Source organism: Magnolia sinica, chromosome 3 (assembly GCF_029962835.1).
Source record: "Magnolia sinica isolate HGM2019 chromosome 3, MsV1, whole genome shotgun sequence".
In the NCBI taxonomy this organism is placed as follows: Eukaryota; Viridiplantae; Streptophyta; class Magnoliopsida; order Magnoliales; family Magnoliaceae; genus Magnolia; species Magnolia sinica.
The window spans coordinates 13,400,941-13,421,354 of record NC_080575.1 but is presented as its reverse complement, the minus strand read 5'-3'; the positions used below and the strand labels follow the sequence as shown (position 1 = coordinate 13,421,354).

The 20,414-nt window shown below is 41.8% G+C and overlaps 2 protein-coding genes across 2 annotated transcripts; one reads left to right on the top strand and one right to left on the bottom strand.

Annotated features, from left to right (window-relative positions):
• Nucleotides 1–3,000: 3,000 nt before the first annotated feature.
• Nucleotides 3,001–5,919, top strand: LOC131239556 (pentatricopeptide repeat-containing protein At1g04840). The gene is made up of 2 exons (XM_058237319.1): nucleotides 3,001–4,416; nucleotides 4,890–5,919. Exons 1-2 carry the CDS (start codon nucleotides 3,231–3,233, stop codon nucleotides 5,720–5,722), a joined length of 2,019 nt encoding a protein of 672 aa, XP_058093302.1. The 5' UTR covers nucleotides 3,001–3,230; the 3' UTR covers nucleotides 5,723–5,919.
• Nucleotides 5,920–7,255: 1,336 nt separating this feature from the next.
• On the bottom strand, nucleotides 7,256–18,468 carry LOC131239557 (acyltransferase GLAUCE-like). Its single transcript, XM_058237320.1, has 2 exons — nucleotides 18,002–18,468; nucleotides 7,256–8,522 (listed from the first exon to the last, which is right to left on the bottom strand). The coding sequence occupies exons 1-2, from the start codon at nucleotides 18,422–18,424 to the stop codon at nucleotides 7,638–7,640; spliced, it is 1,308 nt and encodes a 435-aa protein (XP_058093303.1). The 5' UTR covers nucleotides 18,425–18,468; the 3' UTR covers nucleotides 7,256–7,637.
• Between the last annotated feature and the right edge of the window lie 1,946 nt (nucleotides 18,469–20,414).

Below are 20,414 nucleotides of genomic sequence, written 5' to 3'. Positions count from 1 at the left end.
TGCAATTTCCTCCCGTGCACTGCAAACATCTCTGATAATCGGGACTGTGTTCTTGTGGGCCATCGCAATCGATAAACCGTTTCAGGCCAATTCGGGCCAAGTCCCCTCTATTCTCAGTATTGACTAGTGGGTGCCTAACTGGATTGGAACTCAGTCCAGACTCCAGAGTTGACTCAGACTGGTCATCAATCCTTGTGACCACATGTTCATGTTGCTCGTGGGTCCCAGTGCACAATTCATGATTTTCTACATTGGTGATGTGGATTTCTGGTTTCTAGCATATGGTTGTCTTCTTAGCCTTTTGTTGGTGGTCCAAAAGATCAGGCTTGTCAGATTGGCGAAAAAATGTCCGAAAGATGTACTGCTAAAACTTGGCAAATGGTCCACATTCAGAGCACGTGTGGTCCCGATGATTTCCAGAATGGTCTCTTATTTTTAGGCCATGCATATACCAAGCGGGGCCCACATGATGAACTGTCCAGATCTCATACATATATGCCATGTTGGCACGCAGGAGAGTAACCATCGGAATGGCAGGCCACCTACGTCAGCAGCCATCACAATCACGGTGGGTATGTAATATCCTTAACGAATCAGAGGTAACGGTGGGTCCCATTTTTTGGTGTGGACCAGATCACCTTTCAGCTGATGCGATTTGCGATGGGAACCTAGGTGGGGCCCACCGTGATGTTTATGAGAGTTCCACCCTGTCCATCCGTTTTGCAAGCTCATGTGACAAAAAATGAGCTGGATCCAGGACTCAAGTGGGCCACACGAGAGGGAAAACTGGGGAAAGAAATGCCTACCGTTGAAACCTTCTTGGGCTCCACCTTGATGTTTATATGACATTTATACCATTTATAATGTCATTCCCACTGGATTAACTGAAAACACAAAACAACATAACATGATACAAAACTTTTGTGGCCTATGAATGTTTCAACGGTAGTTGTTCAATCCCCACTGTTTGTTTCCTTTCGTGTGTCCCACTTGAGTCTTGGGTCTGACTCATTTTTGTCGCATTTTCTCACAAATATTATGGTGGAACCCACCTAGGTTTCAAGCGCAGGAAGAAGGTTTTTGCTTGAAATTCACTTCTCCTTTTTAGGGCCATAAATGGGTCAGTGGACCGTTGGGTACCTAGAACCAACCCATTTAGACCTGACCCGTTTGTTAAATGGTATGAGCTTGGGCCTAACAACAGACTCAATGGCTAAACGAGTTTGGATTTGATTTCATTTATATTAGGCGTGAATCTATTTAGTAAATGAGTGGGACTGGTTTATATTGCAAGGGACACATATAAACCTAAACTCGTCTAGATCCGGTTTTCAATCCGCTAAAAATGTTTATATAACTTGAACATTTCATGGAGACCATACACCATGGCCAAAGTGGAGCAACTGACCAAGTAAAGATTATAATCTCTATCATTCTGATCTTTGTCCGTGTCATTATTTGCATTTTTGTTATTATGAAAGGTTGTTATTTTTAATTTTAATTTTTAATTTTTAATTGACATAAATTAATTTTGTTATAAAATTAAGGTAACTCAAACCCGTTAAACCCGACCAAATCTATTAGACTTGTTTATAAGTGTGTCTGGTTCACGGTCTGGATATCCCTTAACCAGAGATCCGTTAAACCCGACCCATTTATAAATGAATTTGGGTGGATCTTTTTCTAGCAGACCCAGATCCATTTATAAATTAGTCTGATGAGGTTAGCTAAAACTCGTCCATTTAGTAAAATGGGTTTGATCCTAAAATTTGGACCAGACCCATTTAGTAATGGAGGAGTCTAGCTTTGGCTAAACCTACCCCAAGCCTGACCATTTACAGCCCCGCCCCCTTTCAGCAGCTTAATGCAGTTGATCATGTCCATGCTATGCCGTGGAAACTGCCATGGATTAGACCTCCCCCTCTCTTACAATCCTAGCCATCCTAGCCAAATTGAGTGATTTGGATCGCCGGATGGAATATTTATAGTAATCTGATATCCACCATACCCACAACTATATAAATGGCGTGGATTAACAGGTGGGCCCTACACGTAAGGCATACTTGCTTTCAAACCCGTGGCCTTTTCGTAATAAAATCCATCAATAATGAGGGCGCGGATTAGGTGAAGTCGGAGGCGGTTTGGCTTGTGACCCTGATGTCAAAGCTCTGTGGCCCTCACCATCATGCATATGTTTTATCCATCCGGTCCATCCATTTTTCGAGATCATTTTAGGGCATGAGTCCAAAATATAGGAAGATCCAAATCTTAGGTGGACCACACCATAGAAACAGTAGGGATTGAATGTCCACGCTTAAAATATTCCTAGAGACTGTTTATTTGCCATCCAACCTATTGATAAGGTCACACAGACCTGGATGAAGGGGAAAAACAAATATCTGCTTGATAAAAAACTTCTCTGGCCAAGTTTTCAATGGTAAGCATTCAATCTCCACTGTTTCCAGTGGTGTGGTCTTGAGATTCGGATCTGCCTCATTTTTTGCATAATGCCATAAAATTATCTGAAAAAATGGACGGACGGCGTGGATTGAACACGTACATCATGTTGGGGTCAGAGAGCTTTGACACTAGCCAGCTTGTTGGTGTTGGGGTCACTAACCAAACCGCGTCAGGACTCAGGAGAGGTAAGGTAACAACATGCTGGAAGAGGCCCCTGAAAGTAGGGCCCAACTTGATCTCTATGTTTAATATCCATGCCGTTTATCCGTTATTAAATCTCATTTTAGGACACCATCCCAAAAACGTATCAGATCCATAATTCATTTGGACCACACCACAGGAAACAGTGGTGATTGATCATTAAAAACCTTTTATGGTCCACGAAAGTAATGGATCAAGCTGATATATATGTTTTCCCTTCATCCAATTATGTGTGACCTTATCAACAGGTTGTATGATAAATAAAGATTACGGTGGGCCTTAGGAAGTTTTTAATGGTGGGCATTCAATCAACATTGTTTCCTGTGGTGTGGTCCACCTGATATTTGGATTTTCTTAATTTTTGGGTTGGTTCTCTAAAATGAGATGAAATAACGGATGGACGGAATGGATGTGAAACGTATAAATCAAAGTGGGCCCACTTTCAGGGGCATCATGCAGCAAGCTGGTACTCCGAACTCGCGTAATCCGCCACAAATCAATAGATTTCTTTACCCTCCAAAACTACCGGCCTTTTGAATTCCCAACCAGAGGCCGGACTAACGGCCAATATGCGATCCCCTTCCTTCAAACCCACCCTTCCCAGAAAACCACCCTTTTCCACCCAAACCACCATACAAAACCACTCCGATGTCTGTTCCCCTTCTCCAGAAACGCGCTTTATCTCTCTCATCCATGTCTCCGAAACCACTTGCCATCTCAAACAGACCCATGCCCAGATCACCCTACATGGCCTCTCCCAGAACAGCCATGTCATCACCCAGCTCATCTCGACCTGCTCTCTCTTCAAGTCGATTGACTATGCCCTCTCGATCTTCCGCCATTCCCGTGAGCCCAATCTCTTCATCTTCAATTCGTTGATCCGGGCACTTTCTGATAACGCCTGTTTTGCGGGCTCGATTTCCCATTTTTCCCTCATGCTACGGTTAAGCATCCGTCCTGACCGCCTCACCTTCCCCTTCGTACTCAAATCTGCTGCGTCGTTGTCTGAATATGGCCTTGGTGGGGCCCTCCATGCCAGTATCGTTAGGCTTGGACTTGAGCTCGACTCCTTTGTCCGGACTTCATTGGCAAATATGTATGTGAAATTCGGGTTCTTGGATCACGCACTGCAGTTGTTCGAGGAAACTCCTGATAGAAATAAGGCTGAGAATGTGCTGTTGTGGAACGTTTTAATTAATGGGTGTTGTAAGGTTGGGGATTTGGAAATGGCGAGCAAGCTTTTTGAGGCAATGCCAGATAGGAGGAGCATCGGTTCTTGGAATAGTTTGATTAATGGATTTTTGCAGAAAGGTGATGTGGAGAGGGCAATGGTGCTTTTTGATCGCATGCCAGAGAAGAATGTGATTTCTTGGACAACAATGGTTGCTGGGTTTTCACAAAATGGAGACTATCAACGGGCTTTAAGTACTTTCTATAGGATGTTGGACGAGGGTGTGAAACCTAATGATTATACAGTGATTTCCGCACTATCGGCATGCGCGAGGATTGGAGCTTTAGATGCTGGGATTCAGATTCATGAATATGTTTTGGGTAATGGATTTCGGATAAACAGAGATCTTGGAAATGCTTTGGTTGATATGTATTCAAAGTGTGGAGAGATTGAGTGTGCCAGTCGGGTTTTCTGTCAGATAAAAGAGAAGGATCTTCTTACTTGGAGTGTCATGATATCTGGGTGGGCCACTCATGGATGTTGCGGGGAGGCCCTCCGATGTTTTGAAGAAATGAAATCTGCAGGTATGAGCTCTACATTGAAGCAATGCCTTCATAATGAAATTTTAATTGATCTCTTCTATGCTACCCATGTGAGTCTACTCCCACTCTGCAACATGTGCTAATGTAGAGAGTCTTAGCAAGATCTGGGATGTGCACTTGGTTGGCGCCACCATGTTCTCTGGCTTGGGAACAGGCCATTCCACTCATCAGGCAAGCCATGTGCGGCGGACCATGTATATGTCAAATGTGGACCATTGGTCAATCTTTTAATCCTCATGTCTTAATGCACATATGGCCCACTGGATGACTGTATCAGCATAATTTTTGGGTCAGGGTGCATACTCGGCAGGGCCCACCTTTGAACAGCCTGGATTTTGTGCACCGAATTGACACATGTTAGAAGGGTAGGGTCCAAACCCTACATTCATGAGCCACCATTGCTTTTCTTGTGCCCCATACATTCTTAAGGAGATGAAATCTGCCTATTTTTGCAGGTATATATCCAGATGAGGTTGTGTTTCTGGCAGTCTTGATGGCATGCTCGCACTCTGGCCTGGTTGATCAAGGGCTGCATGTCTTCAATAGCATGTGTTTTGATTACTCAATCACACCAACAGTGAAGCATTACACGTGCATTGTGGATCTATTTGTTCGGGCGGGCCACCTAGAAGAGGCCCTCAAATTCATTGAAAGCATGCCGATCGAACCCGATTTCGTGATATGGGGCACACTCTTCTGCGCATGCCGAGCTCATAAGAATATCGAAATGGCAGAATTAGCATCAAAGAGGCTCTTACAGCTCGAACCTAAGCATCCAGGCAGCTATGTTTTTCTCTCCAACATCTACGCTGGGGCGAAGAGATGGGAAGATGTCGAGAAGGTGAGAAATGCAATGAAAATTAGGGGTATAGATAAGCCTCCTGGGTGGAGTTTCATTGAGGTTGGAGGCCATGTGCATCGTTTTACAGCGAGTGATCAGGCCCACACATGTGCTGAAGAAATATACCGGAAGTTAGGGGAGATCACTGCATGTGCGAGGGCCCAAGGGTACATGCCTGATACCGATTGGGTGCTTCATAATATTGAGGAAGAGGAGAAAGAAGATGCATTAGGAAGTCATAGCGAGAAGTTGGCGCTCGCATTTGGGCTGGTTAGCACTTCGAGTCCGGCGGTTATTAGGATTGTGAAGAATCTAAGAGTGTGTGGAGATTGCCATTCACTGATGAAACATGTAAGCAAGATCAGTCAGAGGGATATTGTGTTGAGAGACATAAAGCGGTTCCATCATTTCAAGGACGGGGCTTGCACATGCATGGATTATTGGTGATCATGATGCTTATGCAGGTCACACATGTTGAGATCGTTACATCAGCTCAGGATTTTTTTTAACCTATATTTATACCAGAGGAAAAGAATTCAGTCATCAGATTGCAATGCTAAAAAGGCACCATTGATTTGGTTCAAATGACCATTGGATTTCAGGATCAATACCATCTCAATGCATGCACTATCCTACAATTGCAACGTGGTACTTTTCAGCACCCCATTTTTGCATCTCTTAAGATTCGGGAAACATCTGTCTAGACCAAGATCCACCTGAAGAGTTATTCATAGCCAAATTCGATAAAAATGTCGAAATACTCAGCCAACGACTTGCATGCTTTGGAAGAATGCCCCCAAAAACCTCCTGGCTTGGAAGGTACCTAGCAGCCAATATTAGGACCTTTTCCATTTGAATGTGGACTGTTGTTGTATTTCTAATTTTAGCCATCTATCTGTAGGCCACAAATCAAAATTACAAGATTGTCCTACCAAGGAAATTCTTGAGGCATTGCCCATCCATTGCAGACAACAAACTAACAGTCTGGATAACCATGGGTCCGCTTGTGAAATTGAAAACCTATGTATACTGCAGAAAAATGCGGGCCATGCATCATATAATTTCCCACTGTAGTTACCTCCCTTACATTCCTCCAAATTGGCTCCAAATTGCAATTACATATTTCCCTTTCAAACAAATACCTGCAATTTGGAGGTGCTACTTCAGTCCGGACACAAAGAATCATTGAAATATGTCATTTCTACTTGAGGGCTATTTTGGATGGGAGAATACCGCATCATTCCATTATCTTTTCTCCCAGCATAGCATTTATTGTGGTATTCCAGGAAAACTCCTCTCCTAAGACCAACATATTGTGATATTTGGGGTATGAGATTTTGCTAGAATACATCCCAATGCATTTCAATTGAATAAATCAGGACTTTAGCAGTAGAATCGGGGACCTTTTCAACGATTCATACCATTTATATGATGGGCCACACCTTGGATAGAGGATATATCAAAAAACTATCAGATTGGATTTTGATCCCATAGCCAAAGAATACAAGAAAACAAAAAGATACAAAAAAGAATGCTACAACTCTAGCCAACTATCTGGGAAATGAGCAATTTCATTTGAAGCAGCCGTCCAATTCATCACATGCAATTTAGCCCTATTGAAAACCTCCTGCATTTCCCCCGCCTAAGTTACAGATGCATTTAAAGAACAGTTTGAGGATCCAGAGGACAAGATGCCTTACATAAGAGTAGCGGAGTTATTGGAGCTAAATTGATATACAGATTTATTCTTATGTTTTAGTAGAACCATTGGTATTTTAAGAGTTTATTTTGTAACAAGTCTCCAACTAAGTAGTCAAGTTTAGTTGATTTTATGATGATTGGAACTCTATATACAAAGTTCAGTTTATTTTACTTGTGTGTGATAAATACCCATGCGAACGTAAACATGATGTTGAATACTCGAAAGTATCCACATGTACTTTCACTAACACCTGAAATTTCAGAGATAAGAGTGCAAACTCAAGCTACAAAATTCAAAGTGCTACACAATGTGAGACCCAACATGTAAACAATTTGAATCATTGAAAAGATGAACCCCAGTTCCAAAGTCTAAAGTTCCTCTACTTGAATATCATCTTCTTGCAATTAATAGTGGGGCATGAATACCTTGGTGTTCTGTCTCCACATAAACAGACTCGAAACCAGACGTTCGCAATTCAATTCGCTTGTCATCCAACCTCAAACTCAACAATTTTGCATTACCCAACCGTCTAGAACAAGACAGACACTTCGATTAGGTTGGCCCACCATATTATTGCTCTGATCATCACATATGCTTTAATAGATTTTACAGACCATATACAATGATGTTGTACCATACATTGAAAACCATAACCTTATATCAATCTTCCATCATTAGCTTATAAAATTCCTTCATATGATCAGAAGGTAGTTCCAAGCACACATTAATCCCTCCCTCATCTTTCTCCCCTGGCAATAGAAATACCAGGCCTGGCTTCATTTCAGCTAGGGTAACACATCTAACTGGGCCCCACCCAAATTGAGCCGTCTCCAATCCAAGCTTCCACCAAGCCACCACTGAGAAGCTATCAACCGTACAAGGCACCCCTTTATGCACTTCAAGCCAATCAATACCTGATTTCACATATCCATCATCCAACCTTTCTAGCCCTTCTTGAATTTTCCCCACAAGAACAGAAGCCCTGCTCGTCTTCAGCTCGTGCGTGCTCGCACGTGCAAACCCTGGTATGACTGCATTGCCTGCGAACCCATCTGGCACGTGTGGGACCACCCTTTTGCGTACATCCACGGGGAACAACATGGTAGATATCCGGTCATCAGGTAACCCTGTTGCAATGGTTCTTGCCTTCCAGATGTTTGCTGCAAGGACACTGAATGTGGTGCAATTCATTAGTGGGTTGTCTTCGAGGACTTCAGTCTTCAGGCGGGCAATTCTCTCCGGCGACATGTAGATTACGCAGGTTGTGTCGGACCGGGGCTGCTTGATGGCATGACTACACATGCCAGGAGCAGAGAATATGGAATCCGGATGAATGAGATTGGAATACTCCAAGTGGCTGTGGGTGATTTTCGGTGGAATCCGTGCACTGAAGACCGTTCGATCAAGGTTTGGAGTGACGATGAGACCTTCGCCGCGCGTGAAGGAAGCCAGGTTGGCTTGGAATTCTTGGCTAGACACACCGTCGAAGAGGCAGTGGCTGGTTCGAGATGCAAGTGCAAGACCTCCGCATTGGAACCGGGTCAGCTGCATCAAGGAATTTGACCGTTAGTTTCCCGCTTCAAATTCGGTTTGAATTTTTTTAAATTCCCAAAAGTGTCATGGTCTGGCCCAGCACGGTCTGGCCTGAGTCCAACCAAGAATGGATGGCTGAGAGAAAAACTAAAATGCTTGGGTGACTCAGCATCCGAAGGCCTGAGCCCACCGTGATGTTTGTGAGAAATCTACCCCATCCATCCGTTTTGTGAGCTCATTTTAGGACTTGAGACCAAAAATGAGAAGGATCCAAGACTCAATTGGGCCTCACTAAAGGAAAAGGTGGGTAGGAAAATTCCTACCGTTGAAACCGCCCTGGGGTCGATGGTGATGTTTAAATGCCATCCATACCGTTCATAACGTCATTCCTACTGGGAAGAACTGAAAACACAAATATTATACTGATTCAAAACTTCGATGGGCCACATATTTTAACCGTTTACGTTCAATCCTCACCTTTTCGGCCCACTTGAGGATTGGATCCTGCTTATTTTTGTCCTCATGTCCTAAAATGATCTCACAAAACGGATGGACGGGGTGGATTTCTCACAAACATCACGGTGGGCCCCACCCAAGTTCCTAGCGCAAGAACTTCATGTGAAAGCCAGGTGGCGCAACTTTTGCTTTCCTGGATGAAACGATTTCATATGAATGAGATCTATCCCGTCCATCAGGTGGGCCATCATGTATTTGGACAGGGCTTGAAAATCAGGCCAATTCAAAACTCAGAAGGGGGAACCGGTGGAAACAGGTGAGATGTGGACTCCCTCCATTAAAATCGTCCAATTTGTGGGGGGTCCACTTTGGTTTATATATGCCATCTTCTCTATTCATGCGCCCAGTAACTATGAAGGGAAGCCCTGAAATCAGAACATTCCAAGACTCGTGTGAGGGCCACACCACGTGAATTTAGAGGTCTTAGGGATGATTTTACACCATTCCTTGGTGTGGCCCACCCAGGTATTGGATTGGACTGATTTTTAGGATCTATGGTGAATATGTGGTGTAGAACCTGATGAACGGCGTGGATCTGATGCATGTTCCTCCCAACTATATCTCAGTTAGTGCAAGTCACGCGAGAGAGAGGTCTTGGCTATTCGTGTTTTTAGGTGCGAGAAATCAGAATTTCCAAACATTTATTTTTGTCTACCAGAGAACTCAGATCTCAGACACGTGTGCCATATGGGTACGTGTTTTTTTTACAATGGATGGAGAGGGCTCTACCCACGTGTGGGCTTAAGCGCATCAGAAGATGATGGTACAACGCGAATATGAAGAAGTTTGTATTGATGTGTGAACATTCAAGTATGGGGAGTGAACACGTACGTTCAAACATGTGGTGATTGCCATAAGTTTGTACTGTGTGGGGGCCACTGTGATGTGTGAGTGCCATCCAACCCGTGTTAGGCCTAGATCACAGAATCCAACCTCATTCATACCTTAGATGGAAACAGTGGGGGATAATATGGAAAGGGATGCCCATTATAGAAACTTCAAGATGGTACGTGGGGTCTGTCCACCCTGTTTTGTATATGCATGCATCACAGTCATCAGGTGAGCCCAACAGAGACAGAGAGAGAGATGCTCACACAATTAATTGTAGAGAGAGAGAGAGAGAGATGCTGACACAATTAATTGTACATACAACTGGTTTGCCTACTTTGAGGAGTAATTAATGTTAATAAATTTAATGGTGAAAGACTTATTTAAAGAAACTTTGCAAAATAAGTTAGACTAGTTGGATGTACAAATAGTTGTGTGTGACCATTCTTCACACACACACACACACACACACACACACACACATATATATATATATATATATATATATATAATGTCCAAAAATAAGGCAGATTTAAATTAACGGTGGACCACACCATAGGAAACAATGGTGATTAAATGGCCACTATTAAAAACTTTTCAGGGCTACCAAAGTTTTGGTTTGTTTTTCCTTCATCCAAGTATCCAAGTATGTGCGACCTAATCAAAGGATTGAATGTCTTGATCTAAAACCTTGGTAGCTGAAAAAGTAGATAGAAAGTGCGGATAAAACACATGAATCATGATCGTCCACAAAGCTTTTCCAGCACTATACAGTACTTCTGCCTAAGGCATAAAAATAGGCTTCGATCATACTATCTGAATAGTTTAGAGAAATATCCACCCTTAATTTTTAAGGGCCCGTCATCTAATTATACAAAATTTACTCCAACCATTAAATGTCATACTAAAATATAGGACTGGAGCTCAAAGATGAAAGGTTAAAGTTTAGAGGGTGAGATTTACCCTATATATACTCTATCTAATTATGTGATCCACTTGAATTACTGATGGGACTGATTTTTAAGCCTTGGGCCTAACATGGGGCTATGCGGACCATTATTCCTACTATTTTATTATTTATCACCGATGACAACATTAATTATTCACCACGTACCAAAGTGCTGGTGTGGTCCTTATTACTCTGTTAAGTGCTTGGGACATCTGATCCCTATCACTTAGTGCAAAAATCAATACTTTTTACTTAGTAAGTAGGCTAGGTCATAAAAAAACAGTGCATAGTCATTGATAAACAACAAAATATAAATGTAGCTCACTCTACAATTGGATATAACTAGTTTCACAAGAAATTCCTTATGATGGAAGCAAACCTATTGGATCAGTTCGGGCCTATTTGGATACCACCAAATAAGTTACTTTTTAATATCCTTTTAAGTCATTAAATGGGTGTTTGGATTGTAAGTTACTTAAGGTGCTTATGCCTCAAGTAGTTTATATTGATTTCTATTTAATAAGCTAAATTGATTAAGTACTTATAAGTAAAAAAGCTACTTATTATTGATCTTAAATCAAATTTATTTAAAATAAGTTACCACTGTAAGTAGAAAAAGTAATTTATTTGGTAGTTTCTAAATCGGGTTAAATTACTTTTTCACTTAAGTTAGTTTAATAAACATGATTGCAAAAGTAATTTATGCTCTCTCTCTCTCAAAGGAGGCCCCATATGATGGACTATCCACATTAAAGGTGGGGCTCACATGATGGATGGTCCACATCAAAGGTGGGCCATACATGATGGATCACCCATGTTAATGTGGGCCCACATAATGGATGGTCCACATCGAAAGTTGGCCGCTAATGATAATAAGTCACATTCAAAATAGCCAGGTATGACAAACAACTCACTTAAAAGGCAAGGCCCACAATGGATAGTCCACATCAAAGGTGAGAACCACATGAAGGGCAATAGATGATGGATGGCCCCACATGATTGACAATACACATTAAAGGTTAGCCTTTAAAGATAAATGGCCCACATCCAAGGTGAGCCCCCATATGATGGGCAACTCGCATTGAAAGTGGGGCCCACATGATGGACAGTCCACATCAAAGGTGGGCTCCACGTGATGGGCAATTAGTTATGCTGGGCCCCACATGATAGATGATGCACATCAAGGTGGATCCCACATGATGGACGGTCCACATCAAAGGTGGGCTCCGCATGATGGGTGGTGGATATTGAAGGTAGGTCCCACATGATAGACAACAACATTGATGGTAGGCCCCACATGATGGATGGCCAACATCAAAGGTGGGCTCCACATGATGCATGGTGGATATTGAAGTTAGGTCCCACATGATGGACAATAACATTGATGGTAGGCCCCACAAGATGGATGGCCAACATCAAAGGTGAGCTCCACATAATGCATGGTGGATATTGAAGGTAGGTCCCACATGATGGACAATAACATTGATGGTAGGCCCCACATGATGGATGGCCAACATCAAAAGTGAGCTCCACATGATGAATGGTGGGTATTGAAGGTAGGTCCCACATGATGGACAATAACATTGATGGTATGCCCCACATGATGGATGACCAGCATCAAAGGTGGGCCTTGCATGGTAGATGGTGCACATTAAAGGTTAGCCCCTAATGGTAAATGGCCCACATCCAAAGTGGGGCCCGCATGGTGGACAACCCACACAATGAACGGTCCACATCAAAGGTTATCCCTACAAGATGGACAAAGGATGCGAGGAGACCAAATAAATTTGTGGGATAAACAATTAAGTTTGTTGAAAACCAAACATGCTTTTCTACTTCTTAGCCCAAGCATACCTATCTATTTAATAAGTAGAAACCAAGATAGGTGTGGCATAAGTAGGTTATCCAAAATGATTTATGATCTAAATGCCCCATGGTTAGACTTAGATTTTTTAAGAGAGAAGGTTTTGCATCCAACTTGTGGGATCACAAGTTACGGCTCACCAAGATAAATTCATGCAACGTCCAGCCCTTCCAATACATTAGGCCCTGCCATGAGGATAACCTCGGCCAATAGTCAGCCCTAACTGCTCATGAAATCAGTGTGGAAAAAAAAAAATTCTAGCCATTGATAGATAACAAACTATAAGTGTGGTCCACTCAATGAGAAAATGTGGCTGATGTTTGCATCATATCAATCCTTATGAAGGGACCATCATATTGGATGGGTTCGATTTCACACGCTCATGGAAAGTCGGAAGTTAGCCCTAGGGTGGATCATAGGCCAAGCTTAGTTGGACTCGGGACCTCACACGTGCGGAAGCAGATTTCATGTGACCTGTGTGGGGCCCACAGAGATGGGCGTGATAAATTCATTCGGTCCATCTGTTTTAGAAGACCACAATAGGATAAGATGCTAAAAATCAGGCAGACCCACAAGTGGCCACACCAAGGAACATAAACATCCACCGTTGAAACCTTCATGTAGCTGACCATGATATTTATATGCCATCCAAACCGATCATAAGGTTATTTCCACTCAGATAAACTGTAGGAACAAAAATCATCCTGATACAAAACTTATGTCACCCCGGGCGTTCAATCCCCACTATTTCATTTGATATGGCCCACATGATTTTTTTAGATCTACCTGAGTTTTATAACCCTGTTCTATTGTGGTCCTTCAAAACAGATGAACGGAGTGGATTTATCAAGGACATCTCTGTGGGCCCCACATAGACCAAGTCATAGGTATATATCTATACCTACATCTACACAGGCACCTATATATATATATATATATATATATATATATATATATATATATATATATATATATATATATATAGGTTCTATACACTCGATCATATTATACTTTCCTTAAGGTCGAGTGCTGACAGTACGTTATTCATTGGATGGTGAAAATTTTAAACAAATCAAGAAATTTTATAGAGAAATTGAATAAACAAAACCAGTGTAACGGGTTATTAAAATATCCCTCAACCTCTCTCTCATGCTTATTTTATGCCAAAAACCTTGCATTAGAAACTTATATGGAGCTTACCGTGGTCCTTTTTTTTTCTCTCTCTCTTTTTGAGAACTCCACCCCGTCCATCCATTTTTCCATATCATTTTAGGACAAGAGGCCAAAAATGAGCCGGATCCAAGACTCAAGTGGGCCGAAAACGTGAGGATTGAACATCCATAGTTGAAATATTCGTGGGGCCACAGAAGTTTTAAATTATGATAATATTTTTGTTTTCAGTTCATCTCAGTAGGAATATTGTTATGAACGGTATGGATGCAATTGAAACATCACTTTTGACCTAGGGAGGTTTCAATCGTAGAAATTTTTCTACCCACCTTTTCCTTTAGTGCGGCTCACTTGAGTCTTGGATCCGGCTCATTTTTGTCCCCGTGTCCTAAAATGATCTCCAAAAATTGATGGATGGGATGGATTTCTCACAAACACTACGGTTGTCCGTAGCGGAAAACAGTGTAACCCTAACACTCCAGAGAATTTCTCAATGACAGAATTTCAGTTCCCACTGATTCTATCCACTTCATGTGCAATCGCGGATTCGAAGCGGATTGCGTAGTGAATAACTCAGTACCATTAGCATACTGAATAAACTCTGTGGGTCCGCCGTTATTTATTTAGTTTATCCACTCCGTTCATCTGTGTTAACAGATAAGTTTAGGTCTTGAGAACAAAAAGAAAGTATATACAAAGCATAAGTGGACCACACCACAGTAAATAGTGTGATTAAACCTCTACCATTGAAAACATCTTGGAGGCCATAGAAGTTTTGGATCAAGCTGATGTTTGTGTTTTACCTTCATCCATGTCTTTTTTATATTATTAACAAGTTGGATGGAAAATAAACATTAATGTTGGCCCTATGAAGGTTTCAACGGTGGAAATCATTATTCCACACTATTTCCTGTGGCATAGTCCACTTGAGCTTTGGATTTACTATAATTTTGGGATCAACCCCTAAAATTAGCAGGAAAATTGGATGGACGGTGCGGATAAACCACATACATTCATAGTGGGCCCAACTGAGTTTACTCAGTACGATAAAAGCGTACCTGAGTAACTCAGTACGCAATCCGATTTCTGCGGATTAGCTATGACATGTTGAGCGAGACACGCTGCTGAAGTGATGTTCCATGGTGTATATTTTGTATCCACACCTTCCATCCATTTGGAGAGATCATTTTAGGGCAATATCCAAAGAATGAGTTGAATCCAAAGCTCCAGTAGACCCCAGCACAGAAAAGAGTGGGGACAGTGACCCCCACCATTAAAATCTTCTAAAGGCCACGAAAGTTTTAGATCAAGCTAATATTTGTGTTCTCTCTTATTTCATGTCTTCTTTTAACTTTTGAACAGGTTGGATTTCAAATAAACATTATGGTGGCCTTGGGATAGTTTCAACGGTGGGAATCACTCTCCCCACTATTTTCTGTAGTGGGGTCCACTATAGATTTTTATCTTCCTCATTCTTTGTCTCATGCCCTCAAATTATATCTTAAAATGGATAGCCGATGTGGATACAACATATACATCATAGTGGGGGCCACAAAACTTGGTGACGTAACTTCAGTAGCCGACTTGCTACTCAACCTGTCATGGACGCAGATTGCGTCCTACCCCCGCCCGTCTCTAGCCCCGAACGGGCAGTTCTATAGGCGGGCCCACTGTGATGTATCCATTTATCCAAGCCGTTCAACCCTTTTCTAAGATCATTCTAACGCATTAACACAAAAATGAGGCAAATCCAACACTCAAATGGACCACACCACATAAGACTCTTGCATCAATTAGCCTTTAATGTTTGGTGCATTTAATGCAACCAAGCTTATTATTTGGTGTGGTCCACTTGAGCATCTCATTTTTGTGTTAATGCGTTAATATGATCTTAGAAAATGGATGAATAGATTGGATAAACGGATACATCACAGTGGGGCCGCCTACAGAACTGCCTATTCGGGGCTAGAGAGGAGGTGGGGTAGGACGCAATCCACGTCCACCTCGCAGTATCTAATACACCTACATCCACTTCCTTTATGAACGCTATCTAATCCACCTACATTCACTTCCTTTATGAACACGCGTACTACTCCATTTGGGCAGGGCTTTGTGGGGCCCAACGTGATCAAAGTGTTTTATCTACTCCGTTCAAAGATTTTCTCATATCATTTTAATATATGAACCAAAAAATGAAGCAGGTCCAAGGCTTAAGTGGACTACAAGGTGGGGATTGAACGTCCACCATTAAAAACTTATTGCGAGCTGGAAAAGTTTCGGATCAAGTTGATATTTGTGTTTTCAATTCATCCACGTCTACATGACCTTATGAATAGGTTGGATGGTAAAACAACATAATACTGGCGCTTAGAAAGGTTTCAACGGTGAGTGTCATTATCAGTACAATCTCCTTTATTATGGTCCAATGGAGCTATAAACCTACCTCATTTTTAGGATAATAACTTAAAACGATATGAGAAAATCTTTTAATGGTGTGGATAAAACACTTACATCACGGTGGGCCCCACAGAACCCTGCTCGTTTGGACGACGCAATCCGTGTCCTATTAAAAGTTGCAATGTACTCCAACGCTGGCTAGACGCAAATTAACTACGACAGGTTACATCACCAGACCCACCATGATATGTGTTATATCCATACTGTCCATTCACTCGGAGATATCAATTTAAGGCATGAGACAAAGAATGAGTCAGATCCAAAGCTGGAATGTGCCCACCACAGAAAACAATGGATAAAGTGATGCCCACCATTAAAATTTTCTAAGGGACACCAAAGTTTTCGATCAAGCTGAAATTTGTGTTTTCCGTTCTTTCATGCATGTCTTGATTTATGAATAAGTTTGATCTAGGATAAACATCATAGTGGGCCTTAGGAAGGTTTCAATAGTGGGGGCAAGGCTTTCCCAGAAAATACGCATGAGAGAGGTAAATGGATATTTTAATAACTTGTTTTACCAGTTTTGTTTATCCAGTTTTCCTGTAAAACCTCCTCATTTGTTTAAAATTTTCACCAACACTCGACCTTATGGAAGGTATAATACGGTCGAGCGTACGATACCTTTTCACATATATATATATATATATATATATATATAGGTACGTAGACACGTTCCTCTGTGTATTATGCATGGGCATATGTGTTTATGTGTATACGTATACATATAGAAAACAACACATAGGAGAGCTCTGTGGGCCCCACCATAATGTATATCAAACATCCACACCATTGATAAGCTGCACGCTTTCATGTTTGCCATGGGCCTAAAAATCAGGTTGAGACATGACTTAGAGGGCCATACCATAGGCATTATTTCAAGTGCTTTTAGATATTTTAGCCATGATTTCACATGATTGGTGTGGCTTACCTCTGAATTCTGAATGCACTGATTCTTGGGACATCCCACGACTTAGAGAGGACCCACCAATGCATGGTGTGGATGTCCGACACGTGGGACCTGTAGAACTCGACCTCATGAGAGCTTCTCATAAGGTCAAACTCACAGAACCTTTTATCATGTATATGTGTGTGTGCGCGCGCGCGCGCGCGTGTCTATGCACGTGTGTGCGTGCCCATGCGTGTAGATGTGTACGTGTGCATGTATATAGGTTTTAGACGTCATTTGGATGATTCCTGAGATGTACCGTGAGTCTGAGCAAATGCACGGTTAGGATTCTTCGTACAAATCACGAGTCTTGTCTTACCTTTGTTCTGGATGGGATGCACCCTTCGATATTGGGCCACTCAGGTGGACCATACCATAAGGAACGGTTGGGAGGGGACGCCCAAACAATAAAATCCTCTCATATTTTTTGTAGACCCATCCACATATGCATATTCCATCCAATCCCTTCATCAGACGATAGATGAAGGGAGACACAATGAATAAGCCCATTCCAAGACTCAACTGGGCCACGCCAACTGGACTAAATTGGATTTATCCATGATTTATGTAGTTCACCTAAGTTTTGGGTCAGCCCAATTTTCAGCCTTTTAAGTGAACTAGAGCCAACACACACGATGAACGGAGTGGATTCTTGACACATTATGGTGGGGCCCACTTTGATCTACATTCAACGCACTGGCTAATCCTTAACAAAAAAAAAAAAAACTTCTCATGGTAGTATGGATTAGAGCAGTTTTCACCTGGAAAGACATGAGCGGCTGATCTCGGAGTTCTGGTCCTTCATCTTGCAAGAACTTTAGTAGGTCCTTGTAAGTGGGCTTGGGTGTCCTCAGCTGGCCCATCAGGTCCATCTCATTAGTGGTTGACGCCGCAACAACGATCATCCCGGCATCATTACAGTCAATATCTAGCCGGCTATTCTCCTTAGACAATTCGAGCCGTCCGGCCACAAAGTTATAGGAAACAAGGAGCCGGCGAAGTGAGCTACATAAGTTATGAAACACATCGGAGAATGTAAGGTGGGCTGGTGGTGGCCCGAAGAACGTTATGGTCTCCAGATATGTGATGAGTGTGAGGTCTATGTTAGATAGGAAGAGATGCCAACGTTTCGTCGGTGTAGCCGGGATGATTATGACCTTTTCTACCAGTGTTACAGGCTCCATATCTTCCGATTGTGTGTGGTGCAGCTTATAAGCCCGCCTAAGGTGGGCTTTAAAGACGATGAATGTATCATGTGGGTGGTTGTGTTTGGAGAGAATTTAAGAAATTTTTAGAAGTGCATTTATTTCTATGTCTAGATAAAGGATAGTGGAGAGTAACTTGAAAAGAAAGGAGATTGATATTTCATGAAATTACTTTGATTTGTTGTACAAGCCCAACGTTTCGTCGGTGTAGCCGGGATGATTATGACCTTTTCTACCAGTGTTACAGGCTCCATATCTTCCGATTGTGTGTGGTGCAGCTTATAGGCCGCCGAAGGTGGGCTTTGAAGACAATGAATGTATCATGTGGGTGGTTGTGTTTGGAGAGAATTTAAGAAATTTTTAGAAGTGCATTTATTTCTATGTCTAGATAAAGGATAGTGGAGAGTAACTTGAAAAGAAAGGAGATTGATATTTCATGAAATTACTTTGATTTGTTGTACAAGCCCAATGGGCTTTTATAGGCCCATGTTGGACTCGTTGTTGACCTCAGCTATGGCCCACTGTATATTTTTAAAAAAAAACGACAGTCGATCAGTGTCGTTTAGTGCAGTGTGACATAATGGGCCTTCTAGATCATGAATCGAACAGTTCTCGTCGGATTTTGGATGGCCCAAAAGGTCAGATATCTATAGTGAACTGACTCACGATGATGATGGTGTGTTGGAAGAAAGGCCCACCAATCTTGATCATCAAATCATAGAAGAAAAAAAAACATTCTAAAAGTGGGCTTCGCCAGTTCTTATGGTCATGATCTGCTGTCCCAAGATGCGTGGGCCCCACTTGGCCATGATCAGGAACTTGTGTCGCTGGGCTTTTTTGGTAGAATTTCATGGATGGGATTGGGCTTAAATCATAAAACTCCCATCAGACATTGGGCCATCACAGGCCCATCAACATCACTACTTTGAAAGGGCAGATTGAACATGTTCGGTTCCTATCAACATAGGCAGTTTGGGAAGAATTGGACACAAATAAAGTACTACCGTAAGTAGATGGGACATATGCGGTTGGGGATGGATAGAAGCATTTATCACTTCCCTAACATTAGTCAATTCTGGGAATGAGTGTTCACACGTGGGAAGTTTGGTGAAGTAGTTTTATACACGTGGTGACGTGGGACACGTGTGGTCCCAAACCATTCATGGGTTAATTAGCATGGTCCTTGTGCAACTGTATGCAACTAATCTATTGCAATTGGATAGGCATGGACCATAGCTGTTGGATCCAAACCGTTTATAAGATGGGTCTCATGGTGAATAAAGTACTTTTCGATCAGAATACTTTAGTACTTTGATTATTGGGATTTTTTTATATAACCACCTGGCTTTGGGTGCATGACGAGAAAAGCGCCTATCTGTTAGATGTACAATTGAAAAACTGCATAATTTGACTATAAGTTACATATTTTTATTAAAATGAATTATTAGGAGCTAAAAAGACAATCTTATCTCTTTTTCAGTTATATCCATTGTTTATTAACTTGGTTAATTAAAGTTTTGTAGGGCTTATTACTATGTTTTTGTGATATCCACTCCATTCATTAGCTTCATGAGCTCAAGATAGGACATGAGCCCAAAATCTAGGTGGATTCAAAACTCAGATGAACCACAAGGCAAGAAACAATGGGACTGGATGCATACCAACGAAACTTACGTAGGACTCACCTAAGTTTGAAATGATCTTTGTATTTGAGTTTTCACTTCAACCCTGTAAACATCACACTCTGAATGGGTGATAGAACATAGAGATGTTAGTGGGTCAAAAAATAAACGTATCAACCATCCTGCACCGTTTCTTTTGGAGAGGCCCACTAATTTTTGATCTACTTAGATTTTGGGCTCACGCCCGATGGTGAGTTAGCTAAACTAATATATAGAGTAAATGTCACAAAGTCATTATATTAAATCTCACAAAAATATTAACAAAGTCAATTCTTTAATAAATAAGG